Source organism: Schistocerca americana, chromosome 5, assembly GCF_021461395.2.
Source record: "Schistocerca americana isolate TAMUIC-IGC-003095 chromosome 5, iqSchAmer2.1, whole genome shotgun sequence".
Taxonomy (NCBI): Eukaryota; Metazoa; Arthropoda; class Insecta; order Orthoptera; family Acrididae; genus Schistocerca; species Schistocerca americana.
This window is the reverse complement of record NC_060123.1, coordinates 588,551,607-588,566,194: the sequence shown is the minus strand read 5'-3', so window position 1 is coordinate 588,566,194 and position 14,588 is coordinate 588,551,607. Positions and strand designations below refer to the sequence as shown.

At 42.9% G+C, this 14,588-nt stretch overlaps 1 protein-coding gene across 1 annotated transcript in view; it reads right to left on the bottom strand.

Moving 5' to 3' along the window:
• Window positions 1-4,511, bottom strand: part of LOC124615617 (ras-related protein Rab-43) — a 62,510-nt gene extending 57,999 nt beyond the window's left edge. The window contains exon 1 of the mRNA XM_047143623.1: window positions 4,251-4,511. Coding sequence (XP_046999579.1) covers window positions 4,251-4,442 — 192 coding nt within the window. The 5' untranslated portion in view covers window positions 4,443-4,511. The remainder of the gene's footprint in view (window positions 1-4,250) is intronic.
• Between the last annotated feature and the right edge of the window lie 10,077 nt (window positions 4,512-14,588).

The window sequence follows — 14,588 nt, the reverse complement described above, 5'->3', positions numbered from 1 at the left end:
TGAGCATAGCTCAGCGCACCATGTAGACTTCAGTTTATCAAAATAGATATTGTGATTTAAAGTTTTAGATAAAACTCGTACCTGTCGGTCTGAACATGTTAATGTCTTTTATATAATTAACTTTGCATAGCTTGGGACACCATATAGGCTTTAGTTCATCAAAATTGTATGATGGAAAAAAATGCATTTTAGCTGGAAGTTTAATGTTTTTTATTTCAGTCTTTGATCGCAATATGAATCCTTTAGACAATGACCAGTTTCAGTCCGTAATGACCATCCTCAGATCTTTTTTACACCATGTCCTAAAGTGATTAGACCATAATGACATTATGGCCTAATCACTTTAGGACATGGTGTAAAAAAGATCTGAGGATGGTCATTACGGACTGAAACCGGTCATTGTCTAAAGGATTCATATTGTGATCAAAGACTGAAATAAAAAACATTTGACAATATTGGATCACTGTTTGTATACGCGACCATGTCGCAGTTGGTGAAAGCTGGAAGTTTATCCAAACTAATATTGTGAATGCGAAAGTAGCTCTGTCTATTATATTTTCATGACTAACCTGCTGAACAGATTTCGATGAAATATGGTATGGACATAGCTTGAACCCTGACAAAGAACACAGGCTAATTTCGAAAGTGTGTAATACAAGTTACTTATTGATTTGGAAAACATTATGTGAATTAAGGGAAAATATTTACTCTCTGAAAAAGCTATTTACTCTTTGACTTTCGGTCTTTATCATTGTTGTGAAAATGCTTTCCTAGGGTTATATGTGCTATGTGATATGATTGAAAGTAATGCATACAATGCTCATACAATCTTCAATACTTCTACACTATTTGTTGCTTAATGTACATGCTGTATAGCTATTTCAATAGCACGATTCATAGATGCACACTCTTGCCCATGGCAAGTATGCACTGCTCAACAACAACACTGCACATGGCAATGCACTGTGCTTGTGATTTGAGACAGCTTGCGGGCGAGGGTGTTGGGAATGGGATGCACATCACAAGCTATGCTTAACCTGAACAGACAGACAGGGATCTTGATGTTATTGCACATACAGTAGCTTATTTACCCACCATCACTCATCTTCAAAAAATTACTGATATGTGAGTGCAGCCACAGAAAACAGCTAGACTGCACTAATAATAAAACTAAAACCATCATGTCTGCCTATTTGAATATAATAATCTCCAAAAACTACTAAGGAATTTTTATGTGGTTCTCACAGGTAATTTGAGCCTAGCTGGGGCAAGAGACAGGCTTTCTTTCATCAAAATCATTTCACAGATAAAAAAGATACTGTACTTTTAAAATTTCATCTCTTTGAAGAATGTTATTTTATCCATGTTGGATCTTGTGAACGAAGTGGCCATTAGTGATAGATGGTGAATCATGCAGTCATCAACTAAGACTTTTTAGTACTGTATGAACAGTCAATATTTTATAATTAACTGGGGAAATATCAAGAATGGTGTCCCACAGTGTTCAGTCTTCGGTCCCTTATTGTTCTTCGTATATATTAATGACCTGCCACTCTATATTCATGAATATGAAAAGCTAGTTCTTTTAGCTGATGATACAAGTATAGTAAACACACTCAATAAACAAAAATTATCTATGGAAATTGTAGATAATGTCTTTCAGAAAATTATTAAGTGTTTCTCTGCAAACAGACTCTCACTAAAGTTTGAGAAAACACAGTACATACAATGCTGAACAGTAAATGGCATAACACTATTGATAAATATAGACTATGAATGGAAGTATGTAACTAAGGCAGAATGTTCAAAATTTCTCGGTGTGTGCTTTGATTAGAAGTTGAATTGGAAGAAATACATTGATCTGATGAAACAGTTAGGGTCAGCTACTTATGCTATTAAGTTTATAGTAAATTTTGGTGATAAACATATCAGTAAATTAGTGTATTATGCCTATTTTCATTCGCTGCTTTCATATGCCCTTATATTTTGGGGCAATTCATCATTAAGAGGAAAAGTATTCATTGCACCACCCAAGATCACCTTGCAGACATTTATTTAAAGAAATAGGGATGTTCACAGTACCTTCGCAATACATGTACTCACTTAAGAAATTTGTTATTACAAACCCACCCCACCTATCCCGGCAGTATGACCGATGATGCACTACTACTTGCTGCCACACAACAACACAGGAAACCCATCTGACTCATAGCAGGCTGCCTCATGCCCAGAGGAAAAACTATGTAGTGAAGATGGTCAGACAAGGATTTAAACCTTTTTTCTCCCAACTGTGAGTATGGAATACTAACCACTACTCCACTCTTTTTCAGTAAGAGTCCTTTCACCATCGCAGCTTATTGTAACTACTATTAATCTTTTAGGTCAAATAAACATTAGCTTACTTATTCTTTTGACATTTTTGCATGTCAGTAAAGGTGTACACCTACAGAAACTAACCCTTGAAGCTGACTGTAAAGAGCAATAGAAAAGTTGAGTGGAACAAACACATTACTAAGCATCAAATTAGAATTAAGGAAAAATAAAGCAGAGGTTAGTTACAAATAATACAATAAAGAAGTATAGTTACAACAAATTAGTAAAGTTACTTGATTCAATTCAAAATTGCAGAACACACAGTAGCATAAACAAGACACATTTGAAACTGGTTCCTAAGAGATAAGTATTAGATACTAATTACACACTGACATCAAGCGCACTGAGTGAATATAAGAACGAAAGGGTCTGTGTCGTGAAATGGAATTATTTAGCTACAAGATACGGTTCCAACAGAACTATGATGTCATTAACATAGTGGAAGTACAAGGTTTCACAAAAGGTCAATGGTTGACATCACTAACATGAAAATACGTGGGGGAAAATCTAAACTAATGGGACCTTCAAGGGAATTGGGAATTTTGGGTCAGCATCACCATTACTAACACCTTTAAACCATACTCAAAACTTGAAACTATCATACTTGTGGAAAAATTGGAATTCTGATTAATATAATAAATGTAGCTCTGAAATGAGCAATTTATATATAAAAACATTGTCAGGACTCAGTTACTGGCGAAAGTCAGTAGGGAAAAATCCCTTTGCTTATTTTGAATATATGCATGCACAATTCTAGCAGACAACACAATCTTGGCCATCATCACTCAAAACAAATAAAAGATATATTATAAAAAGAACTTGCAACCGACATCTACACCTGAAATATAAGACAGCTAGATGTCATCTACATAACATTAGTCACACACAGATGAATATACCCATGTCTCATGTTCCTCACTAGATCCCATTAAACAACTTTCATGTTGTCCTCCCTCATTACAAGATTATAGGGCTGTAGGGCCACAGCTACAGGATATTACTTGCAGCGAGTTAGCTGTTGGGCATTAATAATCTGGGCCTGTTTTTAAAGACATCATGATGGCAGAGGTATTAAGACTGGAAAATCAAATGGCTCTACTGGCTCTGAGCACTACAGGACTTAACAGCTGAGGTCATCAGTCCCCTAGAACTTAGAACTACTTAAACCTAACTAACCTAAGGACATCACACACACCCATGCCCGAGGCAGGATTCGAACCTGCTCAGCCACACAGGCCGGCTGCTGCAAAATCGCCACTTAAAGTGAGCTAAAAAGTCTCAGCAACCAATCTCTATGATTGCATGGAAGCTCATAGTGTGTAATATATCAGGAAAAGCCATGAGAACGGAGAGATCTGACTAGCTTGCATCTACATTAAGTTAATCAGTGTATAGTTGTAATAATGAGGTACTAAATCTACTAAGTATGCTGTGATAATAATACATGACGTTTGGCAACCAAAACTTGTTAAATTCATAAAGATAGCATACAAGGAAAACATTTAAAAAAAATTGATGAATATCATCACGCTTTACTTATTCCTGTCTAACACAGTTGGAAACAAATATACAGCACAAGCAACAATCAATAATTGAAAATTTAATGTAGGCCTATAACAAGCAACACATACTTCCCTATGACAGGACTTTGAGATCCCTTGAGACGTTTTCTTTCAGCCGACTTGTGACGTTAGAAGTTACAATGTCGTATGCTTTCAACCGTAATATAACACTTGAATGGATGTCTTTCATGAATTATTATCAATCATAGCGATATTCAAAGGCAAGAACTTCATTAGTTCTAATACTGGTTATATACTAATAATGATCACTGTTTAATCGATACACCACCCGTCCTGCAGGTGTCTCACACTCACCTTCACTTTTTTTCCGTCCACAATCACAGTTTTCATTGAAAAATCTACACCTATAGTACTTCCATGTCTTTCTATAAAAGTTCCAGATTTGAATCTCTGAACTACACATGTCTTTCCCGTACCACAATCACCGATCAAAACTATTTTAAACAAGAAATCGAAACTGTCATCTCCTGAATTTGTCTGCGACATTTTTTTGGTTTATGGACAAAGGCTGCCTACACTTTTTTAATTTCACTCTGTAGCTACATGACACTGCAAAGACATTACGCATCATAGATATGCCATCAAAACAGATCTGCACGAACAGATATATCTTTAACCTGTGACTCTTCATGCTTTCCCGCCGGTAACTCCTATTTGGCAACTGTGGCCAATAGTCACCATATAGAATAGTCACGATATAGAATATTTGTTTCGAAGTAATACTGTAGGTCAGACAAAGCGTGATCTGGTGGCAGGGCAGACTAGAGGCCGTTATTCTGGAGTAACCATTATCACAGTTCCAGTTATTCTTTGATAACCGTTATTTTTAACGGTTATTAATAGCTGTCAAGTTATTTTTCGCAAGCGAATACCGAATACTCCGACGGGGCTACAGTTAAATAACGACATAGTTGGAATCAAAAATGGTTCAAATGGCTCTGAGCACTATGGGACTTAACATCTGTGGTCATCAGTCCCCTAGAACTAAGAACTACTTAAACCTAACAAACCTAAGGACAGCACACACATCCATGCCCGAGGCCGGATTCGAACCTGCGACCTTAGCGGTCACGCAGTTCCAGACTGTAGCGCCTAGAACCGTACGGCCACAACGGCCGGCTACAGTTGGACTCCATCAGTTTAGTTATCAGTATAACTGCGAGTAGTGTGAAATGGCATGAATGTCGTATGAATCGTGTCATAACCTTAGCTAATTAACTCAGGGTACATTTTAGTTGATGTTAGAACGATTATTAGTGTTTCATATTATATGTTTGTCGCGTCTTCTGTCATCGTCCAGTGCCGTGACATGCGCGGGTGTTTGGAAGTACAGTGCTGCGAGACTTTCCCGCTGGACGCCAGAGACGCTATACACAAGCAACATTTGTTCTGTGTTTTATTCTTTGATTGTTGAGTTGAGTTCCAAATTCTACTCTGTGGCGAAAGTGTGAATCCAAGTGTGTTGGACACGGAATAATTTACCGTACTGAACTTTTCTCACGCATTCGCACGAGTTATCGGTTGCAGTGTAATATTGTCTGTTCCGACCGCAGGATTGCGTAAATAAATTATTCCAAGCTGAGATTAGCCTACGTCTCTTATTCAGCCTACAAGACACGCAGATGTTAAACCGTCGATCGCGGTAATTGAAACCGGTACCGACAAGGTGGTGACCGCAACGTGATATCCTGCGTGCACGCTGAATTTACGAGAAGTCCTTGCAAGAAATTGAGATGGCGAATCCACCAGAGCCGACAAATAATTCTGTGGCGCTTCTAGCGGTGCGACTACCACCCTTCTGGCCGCACAATCCATCCCTGTGGTTTGCGCAAGTCGAAGCAAATTTTTCCTACGCGGGTATCACGGTCGACGCCACGAAATTCGCGCTGGTGGTCAGTCAACTAGATCACCAGTACGCCGCTGAGGTTCAAGACATCATAATTAACCCGCCGGGAACGAACAGCTACGACCGATTGAAAGAAGAACTAATTCGGCGCGTGTCCGCTTCGCAAGAAGAACGAATCCGGCACTTGCTTACCCAAGAGGACATCGGCGATAAGAAACCTTCACAGTATTTACGTCATCTGCGGAGTAAAGTAGACGCAGGTACAGTCCCGGACAGCTTACTGCGCACGATCTGGAGCAGCCGGTTACCACCACCAGTGAAGGCAATCGTGGTGTCACAGACTGACGCGTTTTTAGATGCAGTGGCCGATTTAGCCGGTAAAATCCAAGAGGCAACGACGCCGTCAATAGTTAGCTCCGCCACCGCGGCGCGCGCCTGCGCGGCGACAACTGTCTCGCGCGCGGATTATGATGTTCTCGTCAACAAAGTGGACTTATTATCACGGCAAATCAGCGAGCGTTACACTACCGCGACACGGACAACAGGAGCCGACATCGAATCCGTCGTCGCTCACGCAGCCGACCATCGACAGCCTCGACTACGACAGTTACCATCGCAAGTTTGGCGAGCAAGCACGTAAGTGTACGACGTCCTGCGCCTACCTAAACGGCAGCGGCGATCGGAAGTGAGCGCCTCCTCCGGTTGCTGTCCGACATCCAGGCGCCTGTTTGTAGGTGACCGACGTTCGAACTGGAAGTACTTACAAGGAAACCTCCCCATCGCACCCCCCTCTGATTTAGTTATAAGTTGGCACAGTGGATAGGCCTTGAAAAACTGAAAACAAATCAATAGAGAAAACAGGAAGAAGTTATGTGGAACTATGAAAAAATAAGCAAAATATACAAACTGAGTAGTCCATGCGCAAGATAAGCAACATCAAGGATAATGTGAGCTCAGGAGCGCCGTGGTCCCGTGGTTAGCGTGAGCAGCTGTGGAACGAGAGGTCCTTGGTTCAAGTCTTCCCTCGGGAGAAAAGTTTATTTACTTTCGCAAAGCTAGGATCTGTCCGTAAGTTCATTGACGTCTCTGTTCACTGTAATAAGTGTAGTGTCTGTGTTTTGCGACCGCACCGCAAAACCGGGCGATTAGTAGACGAAAGGACGTGCCTGTCCAATGGGAACCGAAAACATTTGATCGTAGGGTCATAGGTCAACCGATTCCTCCACAGGAAAACGCGCCTGATATACGACACTGGTGACGGCATGTGCCTCACATGACAGGAATATGTTGTCGACCCACCTAAATTGTACACTTGGCGAATGGTAAAAAGATTATTCTACCTTGCTCGATTTAGGTTTTCTTGTGGATACATACTACGGCGGAGTTACCTCGCATCGGCTGGCCGGACGGACAGATAATAATTGTCTGAAAATAAAGAATGTAAACTTTTCACTCGAAGGAAGACTTGAACCAAGGACCTCTCGTTCCGCAGCTGCTCATGCTAGCGACGGGACCACGGTGCTCCTGAACTCACAGTATCCTTGATGTTGGATATGTTGCCCATGGACCACTCAGTTTGTATATTTTGCTTATTTTTTCGTAGTTCCACACAACTTCTTCCTGTTTTCTCGATTGATCTGTGTTCAGTTTTTCAAAGCCTATCCACTTTGATGAAGATGAAATGGGAGATACGATACTGCGTGCAGAGTTTGACAAAGCACTGAAAGACCCGAGCCAAAACAAGGCCCCGGGAGTAGACAACATTCCATTAGAACTACTGACGACCTTGGGAGAGCCAGTCCTGACAAAACTCTACCATCTGGTGAGGAAGATGTATGAGACAGGTGAAGTACCCTCAGACTTCAAGAAGAATATAATAATTCCAATCCCAAAGAAAGCAGGAGTTGACAGATGTGAAAATTACCGAACTATCAGTTTAATAAGTCACAGCTGCAAAATACTAACGCGAATTCTTTACAGTCGAAAGGAAAAACTGGTAGAAGCTGACCTCGGGAAAGATCAGTTTGGATTCCGTAGAAATTTAGGAACACGTGAGGCAATACTGACCATACGACTTATCTTAGAAGAAAGATTAAGGAAAGGCAAACCTACGTTTCTAGCATTTGTAGACTTAGAGAAAGCTTTTGACAATGTTGACTGGAATACTCTCTTTCAAATTCTAAAGATGGCAGGGATAAAATACAAGGAGGGAAAGGCTATTTATAATTTGCACAGAAACCAGAAGGCAGTTATAAGAGTCGAGGGGCATGAAAGGGAAGCAGTGGTTGAGAAGGGAGTGAGACAGGGTTGTAGCCTCTCCCCGATGTTATTCAATCTGTATATTGAGCAAGCAGTAAAGGAAACAAAAGAAAAATTCGGAGTAGGTATTAAAATCCATGGAGAAGAAATAAAAACTTTGAGGTTCGCCGATGACATTGTAATTCTGTCAGAGAGAGCAAAGGACTTGGAAGAGCAGTTGAACGGAATGGATAGTGTCTTGAAAGGAGGATATAAGATGAACATCAACAAAAACAAAACGAGGATAATGGAATGTAGTCGAATTAGGTCGGGTGATGCTGAGGGAATTAGATTAGGGAATGAGACACTTAAAGTAGTAAAGAAGTTTTGCTATTTGGGGAGCAAAATAACTGATGATGGTCGAAGTAGAGAAGATATAAAATGTAGACTGGCAATGGCAAGGAAAGCGTTTCTGAAGAAGAGAAATTTGTTAACATCGAGTATAGATTTAAGTGTCAGGAAGTCATTTCTGAAAGTATTTGTATGGAGTGTAGCCATGTATGGAAGTGAAACATGGACAATAAATAGTTTGGACAGGAAGAGAATAGAAGCTTTCGAAATGCTACAGAAGAAGGCTTAAGATTAGATGGGTAGATCACATAACTAATGAGGAGGTATTGAATAGAATTGTGGAGAAGAGGAGTTTGTGGCACAACTTGACGAGAAGAAGGGACCGGTTGGTAGGACATGTTCTGAGGCATCAAAGGATCACAAATTTAGCGTTGGAGGGCAGCGTGGAGGGTAAAAATCGTAGAGGGAGACCAAGAGATGAATACACTAAGCAGATTCAGAAGGATGTAGGTTGCAGTAGGTACTGGGAGATGAAGAAACTTGCACAGGATAGGGTAGCATGGAGAGCTGCATCAAACCAGTCTCAGGACTGAAGACCACAACAACACAACAACAATCCACTGTGCCAGCTTATAACTAAATCTGAGGGGGGTGCGATGGGGAGGTTCCCTTGTTAGTAGACACCGGTTTCGATTTGTCAATCTTGCCTCGACCCATGCTACGTCAGAAGCGACCGTCTACGCCCATATGCCTCACAGCTGCTAATAACTCCCGGATTACGACGTATGGCACGTTGCGCTTGGAACTCGACCTCGGGTTGCGGCGCGCTTTCGCGTGGGACTTCACCGTCGCGGGCGTCGCCGAACCAATCATCGGAGCCGACTTCCTCGCCCACCACAACCTGCTGCCTGACATAAGCAACTCTCGCCTGGTCGACAACACCACGGGCCTAACAATTTCCGGATTCCATCGAGATGCCGCTGTCCATACTGCCAAGGTAATTCAGGTAGTGGATGGCGAGTACGCGGAGCTGCTGCGAGGATTTCCAGGCGTGATACGACCTCCTGGAGCACCTAAGGCGGTAAGTTATGATACCGTCCATTATATTGAGACTACTGATAGACCCCCTACCTCTTGTAGGCCGCGACGTTTAGCCCCAGATCGCTTCAAAATAGCAAAGGCAGAATTAGACTGTATGTTGCGCGAAGGCGTAATCCGGCCTTCCAACAACCCTTGGTCCTCACCATTACTTCTAGTGCCAAAGAAGGAGGATGCATGGAGACCGTGCGGCGATTATAGAGCCCTGAACGCCCGGACAATACCCGATCGTTATCCCGTACCCTTGTTGCGCGATTACAATTACGCATTGAGTGGTTCAGTAGTGTTCACTGTGTTAGACTGTGCAAAGGCCTACGCACAGGTACCTGTAGCCGAACGTGACATTCCAAAGACAGCCATCATCACTCCTTTTGGTTTATTCTAGAGTATGCTCATGACTTTTGGACTGAGGAATGCCGCACAGACATGGCAACGCTTCATGGATTCTGTGCTACAGGATTTACCTTTTGCGTTTGCATACCTCGATGACATTTTGATTTTTTCGTCGTCACCTGAGGAACATCGACACCATCTAATCGAAGTGTTCAAGCGATTGGAACACTATGGAATCGTGCTCAATACCTCAAAATGTGTCTTTGGTCACCCTGAAGTAGACTTTCTCGGACATAGAATTTCTGCTGCAGGATCGCTACCACTACATGAGAAGGTGGAAGCCATTTCGCGCATTCCGAGACCCACTACAGCCAAGGAACTACGGCGTTTCCTCGGGATGTTAAATTTTTACCGCCGTCTTTGCCACACTCTGCTGAGCTACAGGAACCTTCAGTCGCAGCGCTAACTGGTCCGAAAGCCAAGGGTACCGCGCCCATAACCTGGACTCACGAAATGACTGTCGCATTTGAAGCGGCCAAGAAAAGCATCGCCAACGCAGCCCTGGTGGCACATCCAGATCCTACTGCCACGTTAGCACTGGTAGTCGACGCTAGCCAGACCGCAGTCAGCGCTGGGTTGCAACAACAATGTAGTGACACGTGGCAGCCACTCGCATTTTTTTCACGCAAGTTGACAACCTCACAAAGACTTTGGAGCACATACGACACAGAGCTTCTGGCCATTTACGAATCTGTCAGGTACTTCAGACCGCAACTAGAAGCACGTGACTTTGTTATCTTTATGGATCACAAGCCACTAACATATGCATTCCGTCAGGACAACATGAACTGTTCCCCCAGATAACACAACCAGTTCATGTTTATTTCTCAGTTTACCTCTGATATACGTCATGTGTCTGGGATCGACAATGTAGTGGCCGATTGTTTGTCCAGAGTCACGGTTCTAGGCGCTCTGTCCAGAACCGCGCGACTGCTACGGTCGCAGGTTCGAATCCTGCCTCGGGCATGGATGTGTGTGATGTCCTTAGGTTAGTTAGGTTTAAGTAGTTTTAAGTTCTAGGGGATTAATGACCACAGATGTTAAGTCCCATAGTGCTCAGAGCCATTTGAACCATTTTTTGTCCAGAGTCAGCAGCATCCCCAATACGATTGATTACGCCAACCTCGCTGCGGCACAGCAAGCTGATGCGGAACTACAAGCGATTCTGTCAAATGATGAATCAGCGCTGGACCTGCAGCTGGTAGACATTCCTGGAAGCGACGTAAAGCTATATTGTGACATGTCCACACTGAAGCCGAGAGCCTTCCTACCTCTGGAATTTCCGAAGAACGCTTTCCATTCGCTGCACAATTTATGTCACCCAAGAATACGAGCTACAACGCGCTTAGTTACAACGCGTTACGTGTAGCCTGGAATGCAAACGGACTGCCGTGAATGGGTGAGATGCTGCTTGAAATGCCAGCGTAGCAAGATAAATCGCCACGTCCACTCACCGGTAGGAAGCTTTCCAATTACGACAGCACGATTCACGCATGTCCACCTTGACATTGTTGGCCCACTGTCAACATCCGATGGTCACCGTTACATACTTACAGTGACTGATCGGTACACTCGATGGCCAGAAGCTGCACCAGTGGACAATGTTACGGCAGGAACTATCGCATTCACCTTCATCAAACACTGGGTGTCACGCTTTGGTTGCCCGCTGCACATTACGACAGACAGGGGACGTCAATTCGAGTTCGATTTGTTTCGAGAGTTGACAAAATTTTGTGGGACACTTCACCACCGGACGACGAGCTATCACCCTGCCAGCAATGGTTTAATAGAGCGATGGCACCTTACCCTAAAAGCTGCCCTAATGTGTCATGACACCGGATGGACCAAAGCACTGTCTGTGGTATTACTTGGACTCAGAAGCACATTCAAGCCAGACCTGGCTGCTTCTTCAGCCGAATTGGTTTATGGCGAAGCATTACCCCTGCCGGGAGAATTCGTGGCTACCGACGCTCTGCCGAACCCTACGGGTGACCAGCCGGAATTTCTCCGCCAACTGCGACAACATGTGGCTTGCCTCCGTCCGCAGCAATCTCCCCGACACTGGACTCCTGCCACGTTTGTCTATCGTGACCTATACTCCTGCACAAACGTCATGTCACGAATGGAAGGTATTAAGCCCTCACTCCAACCACCATATTCCGGCCCACACCGTGTCGTAACCAGAGGAAGCAAGACCTTGGACATCTTGATCAATGGGAAACCAACAACAGTTTCCATTGACCGCTTGAAACCGGCGTACGTCTTTCCGGAAGCAACGACGCCTGATCCACCGCGACTTCCACCTCACTCAGCAATCACTCCCTCAACGTCGTCGCTGACACAGACGCAGCCGGGGGCCACAGTTGACCCACCACCACGCACCTCAAGATACGGACGACATGTCAATTTTCCAGCACGCTATTTGGAATGACGCTCCGCTTCCACCATGGGGGCTGATGTGGCGTCTTCTGTCACCGTCCAGTGCTGTGACATGAGCGGGCGTTTGGAAGTAAAGTGCTGCGAAACTTTCCCGCTGGAAGCCAGAGACGTTATACACAAGCAACATTTGTTCTGTGTTTTATTCTTTGATTGTTGAGTTGAGCTGTACGTTCTACTCCGTGGCGGAAGCGTGAATCCAAGTGTGTTAGATACGGTATAATTTACCGTACTGAACTTTTCTCACGCATTCGCACGAGTTATCGGTTGCAGTGTAATATTGTCTGTTCCGACCGCAGGACTGCATAAATAAATTATTCCATCAAGCTGAGACTAGCCTACTTCTCTTATTCAGCCTACAAGCACACGCAGGTGTTAAACAGTCGATCGCGGTAATTCAAACCGGAACCGACATGTTTGTAGCTTATCGGTCCTATTAGAAATATTATCTTCGCAGCCGCAACAGAAAGTACGCGGAACTTCGCCACAGCACTGTTTAAGTATAATGTTAACAACGTGCGTTTTTAAGTGTGAAGTAATATGTAAACTGAATACTGTAGGTTAAATTCGAAGCTTAATTTCTTGTGCTGCTCACTTAATAGAATAAGTGTACAGCCTTGTAATACAACAAAAAATATACGTAATGTGACAGATTCGTTTACTCCTGTCCTGTAAAAGATAGTCCTATTGGGGAAAGTGTGAGTACGCTAATGCAAGTTGTATGTGAGATTTCGAAACTGCTCGATTTCTCCAGATACAGCATATTTATAACACATGAAGCCATGCAGATTGAAAAGGGTGACAGTGTTAAATTTCTGGGACTACAACTCGATGATAAATTCAGATGGGAAGGGCATACCACAGAATTGATGAAGCGCCTAAACAAGTCTGTACTTACAGTGAGAATGATGTAAGATGTAGGAGACATAAATATAGAAAAGCTTACATATTTTCACTCTATTATTTCATAAGGGAGCATATTCTGTGGCAACTCATCAAACGTAGCAAAAGTTTTTCGCGTGTAAAAGCGTGTAATAAAAATCGTTTGTGGTATAAATTCAAGAACATCATGTAGGAACCTGTTCAAGGAACTTTGTATTCTAACCACTGCTTCCTAGTATATTTATTCCTTAATGAAATTTGTTACAAGTATTTTCAACCAATAGCTCAATACATAATATCAGTACTAGAAATAGGAACAGCACTCTACATAAAGACCTAAAAGAACGTACCTTGGTCCAAAAGGGGTCCAATATTCAGGAACATGCATTTTCAATAAACTGCCAGCAAGTCAGAAACCACTAAAAATTTGGTTTCAGATAAGGCACGGTTTACAGAGTGTTTGAAAGACTTTTTGATACAGAAGTGTCTGATTCCACCCGACTGCTTTGGCCCAGGACGTCATCAATATGCCGGAAATGGCTATTTTAAGTGTGTCTATGACGTCGCTACATACACATGGCAACAAACACGAAGATACATATGAATAATACAATAACATCTCCCACCAAAAATACAGTCAAACCAACGGTACTACTGCGGGAAGTTGGGCGTTTTAGGGTGAGGACAAGCTAGTAAAAAAAAACGCACCATGATCCCAAAACACAAAATGAAGAACAAAAAGAAAAAAAAACGAAATAGTACACAGTTCTTATCAACAGATGGCGCGCAGTCTCACAGTTATTCCCATGGCCTATAGAACGGCTTCCAAATGGTCTATCCCTCTCCTTCGTTCGTAGCGAGATCTCCGATGAGTTGACGGGAAAGCGTAGTACGATCTTCGGTCAACAGATGGCGCGAGACACTGTTGACAGTAGACAGTTACTGAAATAACTGCCTGTATCAGAGAAACGGTTATCGCAGTAACCGTTACTTCTCGGTAACCGGTTATTTCTATTAGTTACGTTATTTTTTGCCACCTCTACGGCAGACCCAAGAGCCAAAAGGCCGTTGCATACTTCAAGTCACGTCACGGCACGTAACGTTAACGTCAACGTCAGGGGATATTTACACTGGACGTTACAGCACATCACAGTTCGCTTAGCCTAAACGTGCTTTATTTGTATGCACATCACGAGAAGTACTGTGGCTGCGCTCCTTTCAAAGATATAATTTGGCTTTCTCGAAGACACCTATAGGTGTAATTACTTACTGAACACAGTCGCCGTTGCGTATAAGGCGTTACCTTTTATCTGTAAATGACTGGTTTCGAACTACTACAGAGATCATCATCATATCTAAATTTCTTCTAGGTAGTAGGAATCCGTGAC